At 44.2% G+C, this 20045-nt stretch overlaps 2 protein-coding genes across 2 annotated transcripts in view; both read left to right on the forward strand.

Moving 5' to 3' along the window:
* The window catches only part of ccdc28a (coiled-coil domain containing 28A), a 28707-nt gene extending 20791 nt beyond the window's left edge, over positions 1–7916 (forward strand). Inside the window, exons 4-6 of the mRNA XM_078405444.1 lie at positions 1349–1503; positions 4193–4215; positions 5451–7916. Of these exons, the coding sequence (XP_078261570.1) occupies positions 1349–1503; positions 4193–4215; positions 5451–5505 (233 nt within the window). The 3' untranslated portion in view covers positions 5506–7916. The remainder of the gene's footprint in view (positions 1–1348; positions 1504–4192; positions 4216–5450) is intronic.
* Positions 7917–12008: 4092 nt separating this feature from the next.
* The window catches only part of ect2l (epithelial cell transforming 2 like), a 44830-nt gene continuing 36793 nt past the window's right edge, over positions 12009–20045 (forward strand). The window contains exons 1-3 of the mRNA XM_078405978.1: positions 12009–12224; positions 14445–14557; positions 18064–18226. Of these exons, the coding sequence (XP_078262104.1) occupies positions 12009–12224; positions 14445–14557; positions 18064–18226 (492 nt within the window). The remainder of the gene's footprint in view (positions 12225–14444; positions 14558–18063; positions 18227–20045) is intronic.

Raw genomic sequence — 20045 nt, forward strand, 5'->3', positions numbered from 1 at the left:
TTTCTGACTGGCTAGATTCTTGTCTGAAGTACAGCCTAGGTCTCGATACCTCAGCTCTGAAGTTGCTAGCATAAAGTGCATGCGGCTATTTACTTTGCCTTTCTTTCTCTGCACTGACACCTGCATTTCCCAGTGGACCTGAACTCTGTTCAATGGAGAGAACAGTGAGTCTGAAGACGGGTCTCGACCCGAAACGTCACCCATTCCTTCTCCAGAGATGCTGCCTGTCCTGCTGAGTTATCCCAGCTTTTTGTGTCTATCTCTGTTCAATGGAGACCCAATGCAATTTGCCAGACCAGTTCATTGCATGTTGTAGTGCACCCAGCTTCCCTCACCTCGCTTCCCTCCTTGTTTATGGCATATATGACCCCTGGACATCTGATACCACTCCAATGTCCAGTCTTTACCTGTGAAAAATAAAGTAAGCAATGTGTAAATGAGAGAACAATGCCCTTCTTTACAGAGACCCCATTCATGGATTTCCAATTTTTTATTTGGCTGAATCCAAGGCATGTGATGCCTCTGCCAAGCTTTGACTAAAATTGGCCAATTCAGTGATGTACTGTGGGACTTTCAGAAAGGTAAGGCAAAGTAAATTACTGACAAAGATTTTAAAAAAGACACATGGATAGGTGACGTTTTGGGTCAAGACCTTTCTACAGACTGATTTTGATGGGGTCGTGCGGGGACGAAGCCTGGTGAGTGATAGGTGGATACAGGTGAGGGGGGTTTTGATGGGCAATTGGTTGGGCAAAGGTCAGAGATGAAAAGATACCATCGCTCCTCTCTCCCAGCTTTCTCTCCTCCCCACCTCAATCACTCTGAAGAAGGGTCCCAACTGAATGTCACCCATCCATGTTCTCCAGAGATGCTGTCTGGGCCGCTTAGTTACTCCAGCACTACGGGTTTTTTTTGTAAACTAGCATCTGTAATTGCTTGTGTCTACTGACTAGAGTCATAGCATGGAAACTGACTACTGACTAGACTACAGCATTGAAACAGGCCCTTCAGCCCAACCGGCCAACATGTCCCATCTCCGCGAGTCCCACCTACCTATGTTTGGCCCATATCCCTCTAAACCGGTCCTATCCATGGACTATGGCTACAATATCGGTGGTCACTGGGCAATCACAGAATGGAATGGGAAATGCAGAGCAGTACCTAAAGATACATTGCGAGAAGGTGGGCAATGGTCCAAGTGCTGTGGTCACCTTTGCTGATCCTTTTCATAAATGGGTTGGCCCAAACTCTTCCTGCCTCCCAGCTCACCCATGGCCATTGCCTTTGTATTTCTATTCTGTCCTATTTGCTTGTATGGGAGCTGATATGTTTTCTCTTGTCACTACAGGAAACGAATGCTCCATCGAGCAGATGGAGCATGTGCGTGAGATGCAAGAAAAGTTGGCACGACTGCACTTTGACCTTTTCAGCGAACTCGAAGAACCAGGGGACGAACAACGGAATATAGCCGTAGACGTGAACCTGGACAAACTACTGACCAATGTAAGTCCCAGTTGAAGCGACCTGTTCCAGTAGCTCTGGATCCTGAAGGTCAGGAGGAGAGGGCTGAGAAGAATTTGAAAAACTAAGGTATTCAATGCAACAGTCGTCTGGTGGCTAAGAAGCACAGAGATAGTTCAATCAAAATAGCAATGAAATTGACAGTTAACCTCAGTTCATCGGGAGAAGCTGATAAGAAAGTGATCTCCCAAAGTCCTGCTCCAGAGACCCTGTCACAACCAAAAGTGTCACTTGATTCACAACCCTTAACCCAGCTGGTAGAAGTATCATAAAACCCCAACTCGTTCATGAAAGGAGGCGATCTCCCATCTTTGCATGGTCTTGGCACACAAGTGATTCCACACTCGCACTAGAGTAAAAGTGTTTGACTGTAAGCTTCCTTCTGTCCAAGGAGCCAACGATTTTGTACTGCCCGGTTGCAATGGATTGGAGAGTTCACCATCACCTCCATCTTCTCAGGGCAACAATATCTTTCACATGGCTTCTGGAAACTTTTATAAATCAGTGTCTAGATCAGGTGGGCAGCACCTTGCATCAGCATGAGCTAGTTGTTTGTCTCTCAGAACCTGAATGGAAAAGCAACTAGGTAACATACTGCATCACTTGTAATAAATTGTCACCTCTCACTCTTTTAACAAGTCTAGCCTGTCCAATCTTTTCATGAAAATTCTTGGTTCAGTCAAGTAAACTGTCTCTGAACTGCTTTCAATGAAAACATTAACACTCCCTTAAATAAACAGACCAATACAGAACTCTAGATCTAGTTTCACAAGTGCCTTAGGTATTCAAAAGTATAACCTCTCTACTTTTGTACTCATTTTCCCAGGCAATCAACACTAATGTTCTGTCATCTTTCCTAATTACTTGCTGTACCTGCTGGTGACCATTTGTGAATAATACGTTAGATCACTGAGATGCCTCATCATTTGTAATCCCTCAATTCTGCAATCTCCTACCAGTTGGAAATTGTATATCTTATTTTAATATTTATTTAGACTATAAACACAGCTCAGTATATACCCAGCTCAGTGAAGTTTGTCAGAGCACTAATTAACAGCAAAGAATTGCTCCTGACTCCATGCAGAGAGACAGCTGGTGAGGCTGGCAATGGGCAGGCCAGGGTTAGCAGGGCAGCCGCTCAGTGCTGTGTCAAGCTTGGGACTGGATTCGGGTTAACGCAGCTGCTCCGTGTGTTCAGAGCTATCTGATCCAGCGGTCCTCCTCCTCCTCACCTCCTGCTGTATATATAGAAGGTGCTGTCGCTCCCTCTCTTTTGTTTGGCTCCATTGCTCTGCCCTCCTCAGAGATTTCTCCAGAGATACAAGGTCAGCATTAGTCATTTGTTATCAAACGAACCTCTGGGTTGGGGAAAGCAATATAGTCAAACAAAAAGAGGACACACAGCAATTTCCATCGTGTCCATCAGGAGATGATGAAAAGGACTGTGGGACCTCGGTCATTTGTTCCAGTGCTGTACTCTTTTATGTTCTGCATTCTATTTGAATCAGATGTTGCCATCCCCAGCAATGACCCACACTTATTGTGCAAGGCAGGGTGCAGTCCTGGAAGCCACATCTCAGCGCTAATTAGCAATCTCCACCTGTCCAGCGTCAATCTTTACAGTATTCAGAGAGTAGTTTCACAGTAGGGTAGCACTGTCAGTGATGCATTTCTCTGTACATAATGGTTATAGTGACCTTTTGTTTAGTGCTGATTCTGGTGGTGCTCTTGTTCATGGGATTGCATCGTGAGCACCAAGCAAAATGGACAATTTCACATTATACTCGATTTGCAGATTTGCCCATTCTCAACCTATCTATATCCCTCTTTAGCAACCCACCTCCCCCCCCCCCCCCCCCATTTGTCTTCATCACAACTTCCTTTCCTACCTGCCTTTTGCATTATCAACCAACCATTGACCATACCTGTTGGTATTTTCATCCAAGTCATTGAACTAAATTATAAAAAGTTGAACACCAACATCAACATCTGTGGCACACTACTTGTTAATCAGAGAAGAACCAACTTATGGCCATTCTTTGTTTTACATTAGCCAACTAATCTTTTGAGCATGACAGCATGTTACATACTAAACCATGACCATGTATCCCCCAAAAATGACCATTGATGCAACATCTTAACAGATGCATTCTGCAGTTCTTGATACATTCATTCATTTCCCTTTATCTACAGTATAAATTGCTTATTCAAAAATGTTCAATGAATTGGTCAAAGATATCCTTTTCACAAATTCATATGGACTTTGTCTGATTCCTTTGAATTTTTGTAAGTGCCTTGCTATAATATTATATATATTAAAACATTTTCCTGGTGACGGTCATGTTTCCTGTTTCCTTTCTTCCACTTTGAATAAAGGAATTATATTTGCTGTTTGCCAATCTAATGGAACCTTTCCAGAGAGAGGAACATTTGGAAATTTAAACCAATAAATCAATGACCTCACTCGCCACTAGGGTGATTTATCATTCCAACAGTTTGTTCAGTACCACACTCCTGGTGATTGTGACTTTTCTGAGTTCCTCACTCTGTTCCATTTGCTGATTTGCAACTATTTTGGAGATGTGATTCGTTTCCTGTAAACCGAAGACTGGTGCAAAATACCTTTTTATTTAATCTCCTGTAACCAAACATTTGTTCTTCTCTTTTACAGTTGGAGGAGCTGAGCTCTTCGATGTATCCTTTTAAATGGTTAAGATTTTGAACTCCATGGCCACAGAAGTAAACAAGATCTTGCCCAGGAATAAAAGGAAATGAAGATTGCGTGTGATTTTAGGATATAACCTTTTGAAGAGCATTGTGAAATGTGACCAGCCATTCTGTGCACAACGGGCTCTGTAATGAATCATTTTAGCTGGTGTGCTCAGAAAAGTTCCACCCACAAAACTAAGGATTCCTTCCTATGATATCAATGTATTTTAATTTGGCTTTATATAGTTCTTTTCCCTCCATTATATGACAGCTCGATTCTATCTCCGGTCAAGCTAGCTGTTCTTGTCCCAGGCCCACCCTTTGCATCACTGTTAGACTGGCAGAGCTGGATAAAACTTTGTTGCATGAGTTGGTTTCTGTTGCTCAGCCGTGTGGATCACTACTTTGACTGAGAAAGTAAGCCTTTAATGTGCCAGGGTTACAGTAACACAGCAATGTTGTTGCTGGAATAGAGAAGCCTGGACTAAGGATCTAGTGGCATGAGTTTGGATCCCACCACACCAAATACAATTAATTAAAGGGATTTCTATGAAGTGAAAGACATCTCATTCAAAATGATCTTTGATAGATGCAAAATGCTGGTGTAACTCAGCGGGTCAGGCAGCATCTCTGGAGAAAAGGAATAGGTGAAGGTTTGGGTAGCGAACCCTCTTCGGACTGAGTTACTCCAGCATTTTGTGCCTATCTTCTGTGTAAACCAGCATCTGCAACCTATTCCTTTTCTCCAGAGATGCTGCCTGACCCGCTAAGTTACTCCAGCATTTTGCGTCTATATCTTTGGTGTAAACCAACATCTGCAGTTCCTTCCTACATCATTAATATCTTTATCTGTTTTGGCTTTAACTCCAGCCTGTGGCTAACTAAACAGCCAATTAAAATGCCACTCAATTCTGTGGGAAATTGAGGATCGCCGATGAGTGATGCCCTTGTGACTGTTCCCATATTCCACAAAAGAATAAAATAACATTTCCAGGCATCGGAGCCTCCTGTTGCTTCTACTCTTGTGACTCGTGGAAGTTCACATCAGTAGCAAATGACAGAACAGGCCTGAGAGCAGGACTGCCCTGTTCCCTTGCTCCAGTTGTCCTCCCCTCAGGTGATGCAACATGTTAGCATCATTAGATAGAAGTTCAGGCAAGGACAGAGTATGAACTGCTTGAGCCATTTGTTATTCACCCTTAATCCACCATGTATACCAGTCAGAAACTGAACCTGGCTGATAATCAAGATGTCCCGAGAGCATCCACCTCCTGAGGAAGGAAGGGAAGTCTACATTTTCGGCATCACTGAAATACCAATTGACAATTGTACTTGATAAAGTAGTGGTGTGGGGTGTTCTTATTATAGACATTGTTCTCTTGCCCTTGCACTGCTTCTCGCTGGAGTTTCCAAGAGGCTCTGCCGTGAAGATCAGAGCAGTACCCACAACTAACTGCTAACTGGTCATCACGACTCTGCTCACCACCGCTGCCGGTCTCAGAGGAATAGGATGAACCAATGGTCCAACAATCAGCTGCCTTTCATGATGTTACTTGTTCGTTGTATGAAAGGGCCTAGTACTGCTGGGGTACCGAGCAAGTGGTTGTAATCAGACCACGTTCTGCCAGCTTGCTCTCAGCACGTCACGGGTCAGGTTCTTAACACAATTTGCATCTTTTATTTTGCCATTAGTGGAAATTTGGTTCTCGCTGAGGATGAAGGTGATAATATTTTCTTACTTTCTTCTGATTTTGTACAATGCTCTTTGCTCCCATCACCTAACCTCAGGAGGTTCCTCAGTGCTACACGTCCATTGGTCCCAAGGTGATTGTTGAGCCCACATGCCCTGCTCACATCAGGTGATGGTAGTCAGGCGAAGAGTCATGGCCAATAAACAATCTGCTGGAGGAACTCAGTAGGTCAATCCGCATATGTGGGGCTGAAAGGACCCCAAACGTCACCAATTCCTTCCTCTCCTCCTCCCTCTATGGATGCTTCTCAACCTGCTGAGTTCCCCCAGCAGCTTGTTTGTTGCTCAAGATTCCAGCATCTTGTTTCTCCTACGAGTCACTACCTTAAGATGGCCTGCAGGGTTGCTGCTTTATCGGCACAGTGGTGCAGCCAGTAGTATTGCTGTCTTCCAGTGCCAGAGACCTAGGTTTGATCCTGACTACGGCCACTGTTAATGTGTTCTCCCTGACCCTAGTATGTATTTTCTCCGGGTGCTCCAGTTTCCTCCCACACTCCAAAGACTTATTGGCTTTGGTGAAATTGTAAAATGTCCCTCGTGTGTAGCATAGTACTAGTGTACGGGTTGATCGCTGTTTGCCGCGGACTCGATGGGCCGAAGGGTCTGTTTCTGCCCTGAATCCCTTGTCTAAAGGGTAGGAGGATGGGTGTAGCAAGGGGTCTCTGGCCAGGGAAACATGGGCTTTCCTGCTTACTCTGTGGTCATAATCGGTGGCTTCGGAGTTCCTGTCTGGAGAGGGCGCTGTTGTATGATTCAGTGTCTCAAGAGAGGCAGGCTGGGACCTGCATGGAAAGGGGAAAGAAAGAACATTCTGATCCTATGACAATTGAGCTACTGGTTGCAGGATGATCCAGTTGAACTAGTTCCCTGATCTCCACCACAATTAGCAGACCAAGTATTTAACTGTATTAATTATCGGTCCATAGCTTATGTTGATGACTGCAATTTTAATACAATGAATCTGGGGAAAGAGTGCTGAAAAAAACCGGATTTGAAATCCTGACATCCCGAATTGAAGTGACAGCAACCAGTGAATCATGGGTGCTTCATCTGGTTTGTATCTGCTCAACAGAAAACCACCTGGATCAGTGATCCGTGTGGAGGTGAGGGAAGGGAGCATTTCCCAAGCTTTCTGTTTTATCTCACTTTCTGCAGGTGGGGGTGCAGGAGCGTGCTGCCCTGAGCGAGCTGGTGCATTGTTTGCCAGTGCTTGTTGAACCAACTGTATGAATCCTATTGCTGCTAGGGAGATTCCCAGCCCGCTACACATGTCCTGTCCCTCTCTGTGATATCACAGCACTTTATTAGTCAGGTTAAGGGGGTGGAGATGGGACAGGGTGGAGTAGGGTGGGGGAGGATGTTGGGCTTTTATGTGGGTGTCGCAGTTTAATCCAAGCTTTATTGCACATTACTGGCAATGTTCTTGTGTTTACAATTCATATCAGTGCAATTGCAGAAGACTCCAATTCAACACATTGCTTAGACTATAAAAGAGTGAATGTGATTTTCTGTGTACAGCAGTCTTCACTGATCTTGTGCATTAACTTTCACGTGTGCTGCCATTTTGTATTGTGTACCAGTTTTAATTCTCTTCAGCAGGGAGTGGGTTATCTGATTAAAACCAGTCCCTCTGAAGTTGGGAACAATGTCGCCTGGCACCTTGGCTTTTTATCCAGTATTCGCACAGGCCAGTGAGAGATTCTGTCCCTTCAAGCCAAAAGCCAGAATAGCGATTTTTAATTACACTACTGATAATTATTCTGCTGTTAATCATATATACTCCCAACCCTGCTTCTCATGGTGGGTAGAAGTTTTCATGGTTTGCTGAATGAAGGACAAACAGAGACTGTCGTTAAATGCATGCAGCACTGCCTCTGCTGAGTATTGGTGTGCACTCTCTTTATCTCTGTGCTCCTAATAAAATCAAAATATTATCTGACTGTCTCTTTTGAGTTTGTTCCCCTTATTTTGGTTCTCTGATCCTTTTCCCCAGTTCACAGACTGAATCTTCACTTTAATTACTGCACCCAGTTGGAGGATATCAAAGAACAGCTTGTTCACATAACACCTAGAACCATCCACAGACAGAAGTTTAATTGGACAGTACTGTAATTTATTATCAACCCATGTAGGCAGATATTGTGGGAAGTATTTGGTCTAAGATATGTTATAGGGAGCAGAGAGATGATGAGAAAAGCAAAGCTAGATAAACGGAGAGAAAGGAATAAAAGTTTATGTCTAATGATTTGGGGGAAGGAGGCTTGTGTGGAGCAGAAATACAGCAAGGAATTGCTAGGCCAAATGGCCTGTTTCTGTGCTGTTGCAATTTGTGAATATTATGAATGACGGTGTAGAGTAAACCTCCACAGAGTTCCCACAGTCCCGTCTCCACTCTGACGTTGTGACTGCCTCCCATCTTGTTTTAAGCCTGTAGAATACTGATTTAGTCCACTGACTTACACCCTTTTCGACTGGTTTTGCACCCACTCACCATAATGCAGGACAATAATGTGATTGTTATACTGAATTCATATTTATTTCACTGCTCATCACTACCAGGTAAGGGTATCCATTATGCTGATATGCTGCACCATTCTCTTCTCTCATAAGAATTTGATTAATTCTGCAATGTTGTAGCTGCCATTGTGTACACAGTAATATCAAGCACTAACAATATCATCATTGGTAATGATAGAGGGATAATAGCATTTATATCATAGGCAATACAGTACAAAACAGGCCCTTCAACCCACAATGTCTGTGCCAATCAGAATGACATCTCTTATCTACCTGCACCTAATCCATATCCCTCCATTCCCTGCATATGGATGTGCTTATCCAAAAGTCTCTTAAATGCCACTATCGTATCTGCCTCTACCATCACCCTGGCACTGTGTTCCAAGCCCTCACCACCTCTGTAATGATATATATTTTTTAAAGTTGCTCCACGCATCTCCTTTTAAACATTTGCCCCTCTAACCTTAAAGCTATGCCCTCTAGTGTTTTATTTTTTTTCCATCCTGGGAAAAAAATCTGACTGTCTACCCTATCTATCAGGTCTCCCTGCAACATCTGGCCTTCCAGAGAAAACAATCCAAGTCTGTCCCAGCCTCTCCCTGTAGTTATTACCCCATATTCCAGGCATCATTCTTGTAAAACTCCTCTGCATCCTTTCCAATGCCACCATCTCCTTTCTGTAATGGGACAAATGGAACAGCAAGCAATACTCCAAATGCAGCATAACCAAAATCCTATAAAGCTGCATCATGACTTTCTGACTTGTATTCAGTGCCGAAACCTGTGAAAGCAAGCAAACCACATGCTTTCTTTACCATTCGATCTACTTGTGTTGCCACTTTAAATTATCAGTTAAACTAGGTATAATAAATTATCAGGCAGCTAATATCATCAAAGACTCATAAAACTGGCCACATTATCATCTTACTGCTATTATCGGTGACTCACAATAGATCACCATTTATACTAGGTAATCAGACCATAATAATACTAGCCCAAGTACATAGTGCAACATTATGCAAAGTCCACAGTAGTTCAGTGGTGAGATTGGGTTCTGATTAGGGCTGTGCAGTGTGGTTCAAGAGCCTGAACATGGAGGTCACAGTTCTTGGGCTCTTGGACCTTCTTACCGATGATAGCAAATAAGATGAGTGTGGCCAAAGTTTTATGAGCCTCTGATGATATTACCTGCCTTCTTGAGGCAGTGCTTCTTGTAGATCTCTATGATGGTGGGTAGGTTAATACACAAGATAGGCTGGGTAATGTGTCCTTCGTTCTTGGGCATTTAAGTTGCTGAACCAGGCTGTAATGCAAGCAGTCAGTAAGCTCGCTACCATACATCTCATAGGGAAGGGGGCCAGGCACTGGTGTATCAGTGATAACTTTGTGTTCAAGCATCAGGAGTGAATCTTCTTGGGCAAAACTCTCAAGTCAGAAAAAGTGAAAATAAATTGCAGTGTTTATTTCTTTGTCTTTATTTTGTGGAGAGGTGGTCATTTCTGAAGTAAAGAGGAAAGTTGAATGCAAGTGTCTGCTGAGGAACTTCACCTGCGGAAACACCAGCCAAATTGAGTTTCATGTGTACCTTGTTGCCATGGCTATGATACTTGTGCATGCACACGCAGCTTAAACAGTGGTGGAGCGCAGGTTCAGAAGGAAAGGTAAGAAATCATACTTGGCTTTGGTTTTCTGCTTCAGTCTGTTAAGGGAGCTAAGATTCTTCTGGGAGCTTTCAATGACATGATGAACAGAATGAGAACAGGAGAGGTGCAGTGAGAGAAGGAGAGAGAAAAGTCCCTGTAATAGAAGATAGAGTGGGCGGGGAGCACAAAGCAAATTCTTTGCACTGTTCTTATTTATTTTGAGTTGTGTTGTGAGTGAATGAGCCTCAAACACCTTTATGTTACAAAAATATGTGTGGAAATCGCCGTTATAAAATGATATCCAGTTTCTTCTTGTCTCCTGTCTTGTAAGTACTAAAAGGACAGTGGGTGTTAATAAGCTGAGCAGCATACATAGGTTCTCGGAGCAGAATTAGGCCATTCAGCCACCTGGTCTACTTCGCCATTCAATCATAGCTGATCTATCTTTCTCAACCCCATTCTCATGCCTTCTTCCCATAACCCGTGACACCTCTACTAATCAATGACACCTTTACTAATCAACTGGTGCATTGCACCAGATACATCAGGATTGTCTCACAAGCCAACACACTCTTTTCTATATTTAATGAAGTGATTAACCAGATTTTTTAATGCATCAATGTGTTAAGATGCATCAAGAGGCTTTCCTCCTCAAACACCTTCAAGAAGGGATCTGAAGGAGAAAGCGAGCTGACAAATTCCCTCAAATGCACCAGGAGTGAACAACCAACTGTACAGGGATAGGAGATGGACCTATGTACTCTTATAGACAATAGGTGCAGGAAGATGCCATTCGGCCCTTCGAGCCAGCTCCGCCATTCAATGTGATCATGGCTGATCATTCTCAGAATGATCTTGTGCACTGCCTGCTCCCTCTTTACCCTTCAGTAACAAAAAACTGTCAGTCTCTGTTCTAAGGTTTCCAATTGTACCCCCCACCCCCTTCACCTACCCTCCCAGCATCAAACATTTAAGGAGAGGGATGTGCAGAACATGACTTCTTTTTTGGGAAGTACTTTGTAAACACTCATTTCCCTTATCCTGCAGAATTTCCATCAGAGGTTCTTTCCACTACTTCTCAAATCCTTGAAGCGCCTTAAACCAGACTAGCTCTTGTATCACTCCTTGTGTGGGGTGAGATAGAGTGTCTGAAACCCATAGAGACATATAGCATGGAAAGAGGCCCTTTGGCCCACATAGATCATCAAACACCCATTCACACTAATCCTGCATTCCTTTTTGTACAGTCAAGGAGTCATGCAGAATGGAAACAGGCCCCACAGCCCAATACATACAAGCCAGCCAATTTGCCAATTTAAGCTAGTCCTATTTGTTCGTATTTGACTCATATCCCTTTAAACTTTTCCTATCCATGTTCCTATTTTTATTATTTTCTCTTTTATATCGTTTTTTTAAATTTTCCTGCTAACATCTGACAGATTTAGCACTCATTTAAATACTAGGGCCAATTAACCTTTCAATCAACAAATCTTTCAGAGGAATCCCATGCTATTACAAGGAGAACGTGCAAACTCCACACACACAGCACGAGATCAGGATTGAACATGGGTCTATGGTGCTATGAGGCAGCAGCTCAACTAGCTGCACTTACAAGTAAATTTGAGCCAATCTGGTAAGAATCATAGGGAGATACAGCACAGGAACAGCCCCTTTGGCTCACTGAGTTTGTACTAACCCTCCGGTAACTATTCCCCCTATTAGTGGGGGAGTGAAGTTGTTAACCTTGGCAGTGTACTTTTAGCCTCTTACTGGTCTCTTGACAACTAAAAGTAACAATGACAATTTTCTTGCAGGGCAAGCACAGTTGAACACAGGACCTTGAGGTGCGACAGAGGGTTGGGCTTGCAATGGAAACCTTGCCGTCGCAGAAGGTGGCAGCAGTGTTCACCAGCTCTATGTCCGTACAACGTGGCCTCAAACACTGGCAGCTGGAGAGTCCAGCACGGTGCTCCCGAGACTCTGAGCCACTGGCTAGAATGTCCATCCCAAAGCAAACCATCATCAGCCAGCACGCCAGATTCAGCGCATGGACACCCATAATACACAAGGCTGCCAACCAGCAGGTGAATTGTAGCTGGCCGTTCATGCAAACAATTAGCAATAAGCATTGTCCTAAGTTTATCACTAGTTATCAGAGCTAATAAACGAAAAATAATTTTGTTTTTCCCTTACCCTCTTTATAGTTTACTCTCCCATTTCCCTTCAGGTGTTTTTTTAGAACTTTGGTTTCTAACATTTATCAAACTTGCTTCATCTATAAGGCAACTTTCATCCACCTTCCATTTCTGACACCGGTACAGAATTGAGGGATTGCTGCATTGTCAGTATGAGGATGCTGCCTGTGTGGAGTTTGCCTTGAGTACTGCCTGTAAGGAGTTTGTACATTCTCCCTTTGACTGTGGGTTTCTTCCGGCTGCTCTGGTTTCCCCTCGTGTCCCAAAAAGGTGCAGGTTCTGTAGGTTAATTGGCCTCAGTAAATTGCTCCTAGTGTGCAGGAAGTGGATGAGAAAGGGGAATAACATAGAAATTACAGGGCAAGTGGGGAAAGGGTGGGGAGTGGTATTAGGCTGAATATCATTTTCTTACTGTGTAATCTGTTATCTGACTGTTGTAATTCATTTTCTGTCTGAATAAGGTTCCAACCCTAAAATGTAACCCATTCTTTTTCTCCCGAGATGATGTCTGACCCACTTTGCGTACTATTCAGGCTGGTGATACCATTCATGAGCACATCAGGTAGTACAAAAGAGAACATAAACAGAATATTGTGTTGCAGCTGCAGAGGAGGTGCAGCCAAACAAGTGCCACAATGAAGAAATCAGGAATATATCCCGAGCATATTAGAGAGCCTGTTCAAGAGTCTGATAACAGTGGGGAAGAAAATATTCTTGAATATGGTGACATGTGCTTGCAGACTTTAATATTTTCTGCCCGACAAGAGAGGGGAGAAGAGAGAAAGACTGGGGTGTGAATGGAGCTTGATTATGTTGGCTGCTTTCCTGAAGGGTCACGTGAAATGTAGATGGAGTTATTGGGATGGAGGCTGGTCTGTGTGATGGACTGGCCTGTGTCCACAACTATCCACCGTTCCTTTCAGTCTTGGGCAGAGCAATTGCCACACCAGACTGTGATGCATCAAGATAAGATTCCTTCTATCCGTGAAAATCGTCTAGAGTATTGGAGACATGCCAAATTTCCTCTGTATTCTGAGTAAGTAGTGCATAGTACATAGTGTTACTATGTTTAGACCAGGACAATTTGTTGGTGATAGTTACAGCTAGGAACTTGAGGCTCTCGACCATCCCCACTTCAGCACCATTGATACAGACTGGGCTGTATGCTCCACCCTGCTCCCTCAAGCCGATGACAAACTCTTTTGTTTTGCTTATTTTGAGGGAGACATTGTTGGCTTGACACCATGCTGTGGTCTCCTTCCTGTTCTCCGTCAGGTTATTGTTTGAGATCCGTCACACTACTGTGGCGTCATCTGCAAACTTGTAAATGGAATTAGAGAAGAATTTGGCCCTGCAATCATGAGTGAACAGGGAGAATAGTAAGGGGCAGAGAATGTGTCCTTATGGGATCTGGGTGTTGGGAATTATCGTGGAGATATTTTGTCACCTGTTTTTACTAGTTATTGTCTATGGGTCAGGAAGTCAAGGACTAGTTGCAGAGAGGGGTTCCGAGTCTTACGTCCAGGAGTTTGGAGATGTTTGGTTGGGATTATGGTGTTGAAGCTGAAATTATAATCAATATATTGCACTAAATATTTTACTAAATATACCAGGTTCACGGTACAATTGAGTATCATACTGTGCACCATCTAAAAAATGAAATCAAAGTGTGTTGGGATATTAATGGACGAGTGAAAGATCAACCAGACCATAGTCCTGAGTGTGCCAGATTATTGGAGGTTTACCGTGTTTGTTAAGGAGGACATTTAGTTCATCGGATCCATGCGGGCTTCCAAAAACTTCTGTGTCCTGGCATCGGGAGCCAAATCCTCTGTCATTTTACTTCCTGGGCAAGTGACGAAAGATTCCCACTGTGTAAATGTAAAGCGCACTGTAACTTGGTGGGTCAGGCAGCATCTCTGGAGAACATGGATAGGTGACGTCTATCTTCTCCAGATGTAAGGTGTGGGTTCCTCCTGCTGGTCTGCCAGCAGTTTGCAGCACCATGCTGCATGCTCCCCCTACTGGTGCCCTATGCCACTGCGCTGCTCTCTGGACCTGGGGAACACTGACTGGCCTCCATGGATTAACTACATTCTTCTCTTGCAGCTATTTGATGAGAGAGTGACGCTTGTAGGTCATTGGTTTGATCTGTGGACTGACAAGCAGAGGAAATTGTTTATACACAGTATTTTAATGCGCTGCAGCAAATCACAGCTCAAGTAAGTCTTAACGAAACAATTGGAGGTTGCATTTTGATGGTTGTGTGAAAGTCACAATAACGGTGTGACTTCTAACTTGAGTATTTTGCTTTGCCGGGTTTATTTCACCACGCTGCACTACCTCAATAGTAAGAATGTCCTTCTTCAAATTTGGAGACCAAAACTGCACACAATACTCCAGGTGCGGTCTCACTAGGACGCTGTACAACTGCAGAAGGACCTCTTTGCTCTTATACTCAACTCCTCTTGGTATGAAGGCCAACACTCCATTAGCTTTCTTCACTGCCTGCTGTACCTGCATGCTTACCTTCAGTGACTGATGAACTAGGACACCCAGATCTCGTTGTACGTCTCCTTTTCCTAACTTGACACCATACAGATAATAATCTGCCATTCTGGTTTTACCACCAAACTAGATAACCTCACATTTATCCATATTGAACTGCATCTGCCTTGCATCTGCCCACTCACACAACCTGTCCAAGTCACCCTGCATCCTCATAGCGTTCTCCTCACACTTCACACTGCCACCCAGCTTTGTGTCATCTGCAAATTTGCTAATGTTACTTTTAATCCCTTCATCTAAGTCATTAATGTATATTGTAAATAGCTGCGGTCCCAGCACCGAGTCCTGCGTTACCCCACTAGTCACTGCCTGCCATTCTGAAAAGGACCCATTTATCCGTACTCTTTCTTTCCTGTCTGCCAACCAATTTTCTATGCATGTCAGTACCCTACCCCCAATACTATATGCTCTAATTTTGCCCACTAATCTCCTATGTGGGACCTTATCGAAGGCTTTCTGAAAGTCCAGGTACACTTCATCCACTGGCTCTCCCTTGTCCATTTTCCTAGTTACATCCTCAAAAAATTCCAGAAGATTAGTCAAGCATGATTTCCTCTTCATAAATCCATGCTGACTCGGAACGATCCTGTTACTGCTATCCAAATGTTCCGCAATTTCTTCTTTTATAATTGACCCCAGCATCTTCATTCTTTTTTAATTGACTCCAGCATTGTTGTAGAGAAGCAGCTGTTCCTGAACTTGGTGGTGTGGGACTTCTGTACCTCTTGCCCAATGGTGGCAGTGAGAAGAAGGTCACTAAACATAGAAACATAGAAAAATAGATGCAGGAGTAGGCCATTTGGCCCTTCGAGCCAGCACTGCCATTCATTATGTTCATGGCTGATCATCTAAAGCAATAGATGGATTTTCAGCCTAGTAAACCAGGTATTCACACAGCCAACAGATTACTTTGCCTATGAACCAGCTAGATCTTGCAGCAAACGGATAATTTAATGTCCATTATTACTATTGCTGACATTTTAATTCCCAATTTATTTAATGGACTGAATTTAAATTCCTCAGTGTATGATTGGACGTGAACTCATCCTTGGCTCCACGTTCAGTAAAGTAGCTCTATGCGACCACACCCTTAAACTATGTGCTCCACTGATGGTCAGCTTGGATAGATTGATATGAAATTCTCTTATTGTCTTTTGACATAGTAGGGGGCCATTCAGTCCATCGAGTCTAGGCCCCATCAGTCTATTTCCACAACTTACTACCGTGTTGCCCAATCTTTCTCACAGGCCCATCAGCTCCTACTGATTCTTCTGCCACTCATCTATGCACTAGGAGAAGCTGACAGTGTCCAAGTAACCTGCCAAGCAGCACATCTTTAGGATGTGGGAAGAGACTGAACCACCAGGAACCTATGTTCACAGGGAGAACGTGCTCACTCCGTGCAGACAGCACCCAGGGCAGGATTAAACCAAGGTCGTTAGAGTTGTGAGGCAGTGGCTCTACTCATTGTGTCACTCTGCCTCTCGCTATTATAGATTCCGAGTCATATAGCATGAAATAGGCCCTTCAGCCCAAATCGTCCACGCCATCCAACTTGCCTTTCAGAGCAGTTCACTTGCCTGAGTTTGGCCCATACTTGTCCAAACATTTCCTAGCCATGTACGTTCTAATGTCTTTAAATGTTGTAATTGTACCACTTCCTCTGACAACTCATCCGTATACCCATACCCTCAATGTGCAAAAGCTACCCCTCAAGTCCCCTTTTAAATTTTTCTCCTCTTACCTTAAAAATATGCTCTCTAGTTTAGATTCCTCTACCCTAGGAAAAGGACTGAGACTATTCACCTTTTCTATACACCTCATCATTTTATAAACTGCGATATGGTCACCCCTTATCTCCTTTGCTCCAGGGCAAACAGACCCAGCCGATCCACTCTCTCCTTATAATTCAAGCCCTCTAATTCCTGTAACATCTTTGTGACTCTTTTCTGCATCATTTCTATTTGAATGACATAAATATCATTTTAACATTTTTTTTTGCAGCAACAATTGGTATGGTGAAAGAAATAGTATATCGTTGAACGTCTAATCAATCGCGATCAACTTGGGCAGCAGGGTGGTGCAGCGGTAGAGTTGCTGCTTTACAGCGCCAGAGACCTGGGTTCAATCCTGACTATGGGTGCTGTCTGTATGGAGTTTGCACATTCTCCCCGAGACCACATTGGTTTTCTCTGGGTGCCCACACAAATATGGGTTTCCTCTGGGTGCTCCGGTTTCCTCCTGCCCACACACAAAAGAATACAAGTTCGTAGGTTAATTGGCTTTGGTAAAAATTGTAAATTATTCATAGTGTGTAAGATAGTGCGATAGTAAGATAGAATGGGGATCTCCTGTCTGCACGGACTCAGTGGGACGAAGGTCCTGCTTCTGCTCTGTATCTCTAGACTAAACTAAATGTGTAGGAAGGAACTGCAAATGCTGGTTTACATCGAAGATAGACACAAAATGCTGGAGTAACTCTGCGGGACAAGCAGCATCTCTAGATAGAAGAAATGGGTGACATTTCAGGTCCGAAGAAGGGTCTCGACCTGAAACGTCACCCATTCCTTCTATCTAGAGATGCTGTCTATCCTATTAAACTAAACTAAACTTCAATGGCGCACTATACCCGAGGGGCTGAGTGGCCTCATGCTCTTATGAATGTTCCTGCACTGCTATCACATTCGTGTCTCTGTTGATTGAGAAGCAATGAGGTGCTTACAGGCCCACCGGAAATTGGAGGAACAGCAGCTCATATTTTCCTGGGCAGCTTGCAGCCCAGTGGTATGAACATCGACTTCTCCAACTTTAGATAGATCCTCTGTCCTTCTCTTCCCCTCCCCCTTCCCAGATCCCCCTCTATCTTCCTGTCTCCACCTATATCCTTCCTTTGTCCCGCCCCCCTGACACCAGTCTGAAGAAGGGTCTCGACCCGAAATGTCACCCATTCCTTCTCTCCTGAGATGCTGCCTGACCTGCTGAGTTACTCCAGCATTTTGTGAATAAATATCTTCGATTTGTACCAGCATCTGCAGTTATGTTCTTATATTATACACCTTGAATGAGAGGTCATCGACCTGATACATTAACCCTGCTTTTTTCTCTACAGGGACTTCCTGAACCGCTGAATGTTTTCCAGCATTTCCTGTTTTTATTTCAGGTTTACCCGGGATTGGTTCACAGAGACTGTGCCGATGGACAAGCTGGACTTCACCACCGTCCTGCCACGCTTCCTGTCACTATACATCCTCTCGTTCCTGAGTCCCAGGCTTCTGTCCTCATCCTCTCAAGTCAATTGGCACTGGAGATTCCTGATGGAACAGGTCTGCCATTCCAGTTACTCCATATCCAAGTTTTCAGAGTTTTTTTTTCCCCCTGGCATGTAGTAAGGTTTTTACCAATCGGTGATTGTGAACATGGCTGGTCACTCGGTACTAGGACGGGTAGACAAGTCATCAAGTGTAGCATGGTGGCACAGCTAGTAGAGCTGCTGTCACAGCTCCTGAAGCCCAGGTTCAATCCTGACCTTGGGTGATCTCTGAGTAGAGTTTACACATTCTCCCTGTGGCAAATATGGGTTTCCACCGGGTGCTCCGGTTTCCTCCTGCTTCCCAGAGACGTGCAGGTTGGCATGTTAATTGGTCTCTATAAATTGCTCCAAGTGGGAGTGGTAGACTTTGGGGGTGGGGGGGGGGGGGGGGGGGGGGTGGTAGTTGATGGGAATATGGGGAGAATCAAATAGGTTTAGTGTAGATGAGTGATTGATGGTCAGCATGGACACGATGGGCTGCAAGGTACCTACCTCTCTTATGGCTCTATGAGGAAGGATGGGATTATATAAAACAGGCCTCAAGGGAGATTCACCAGGATGTTGCCTGGGCTGGAGTGTTTCAGTTATGAGGAGAGATGGGACATGTTGGGTTGGGCAGGTCCAGGGGCTTGAGTGCAGGAATGTAAGCCGACACAACAGCGCGGTGGAGGGAGTGCCGCCCTCTCGGCTGCCATCTTTCTGAGGAGTTGCTTCACCAAGGCCACGCAATGCACTTAGCAGGATAAATAGTCGGAATCTTTTTACCCAGATTAAGGGAGTCCACAATCAATGGAAACAAGGTTTAAGGTGAGAGTGGAGAAGATTAAAAGGGATAAGAGGGGCACGTTTTTCCACACAGAGGATGGTGGTTATCTGGAATGAGCTCCAGAGGAGATGGTAGAGGCAGATACAATTGGAATATTTAAAATGTGCTTGGACAAGTAGTGGGAATGAAAAAGAGTAGAGGGATGTGGACCTAATGCAGGCAAATGGGATTGGCATTGATAGGCCTCGCAGTCTGCATTACTGGGCTGTATGTTTCCATGATTCTATGATCTCAGTCCTAAATCTCTACCCCTGTAACCTGAGACTGTGGTTCCTTGTTCCAACCTTCCCACATCCCTCTCTCCCCTCCCAGCCTGGAGAAAGACTCTCCTCATATCCATTCTGTCTGCCCAGTTCAACATGTTCTGAGCTCTTGCATATGCAAAGCTAGTTGACCTAATCCCTCCTCATGCACCCCTCCCTGGAATCTGTCTGGTGAACCATCCCTGCGCACATTCTGGGCAAGTAACACTCTTCTTTTCTTTCTCATGCTCTCTCCCAATTTCTCTACCACCCTCTCTCCACTCTCGCCTCATCCACATTGAAGTGACCATAAGATCAAACACGGACATAAGATTAAGGCACAAACCTGTTGGTTGGAGATAACTCTAAACGGTTCCCTTTGACCTTTTCTGTGCTCTTCATTCCACACAATTGTTCACCTTTGGGGTTTCTATCACAAGAACGCAGGCAAATAGGAGTAGGCTTAGACAATAGACAATAGGTGCAGGAGGAGGCCATTCGGCCCTTCGAGCCAGCACCACTATTCAATGTGATCATGGCTGATCATTCTCAATCAGTACCCCATTCCTGCCTTCTCCCCATACCCCCTGACTCCGCTATCCTTAAGAGCTCTATCTAGCTCTCTCTTGAATGCATTCAGAGAATTGGCCTCCACTGCCTTCTGAGGCGGAGAATTCCACAGATTCACAACTCTCTGACTGAAAAAGTTTTTCCTCATCTCAGTTCTAAATGGCCTACCCCTTATTCTTAAACTGTGGCCCCTT

Source organism: Rhinoraja longicauda, chromosome 9, assembly GCF_053455715.1.
Source record: "Rhinoraja longicauda isolate Sanriku21f chromosome 9, sRhiLon1.1, whole genome shotgun sequence".
Classification (NCBI taxonomy): domain Eukaryota; kingdom Metazoa; phylum Chordata; class Chondrichthyes; order Rajiformes; family Arhynchobatidae; genus Rhinoraja; species Rhinoraja longicauda.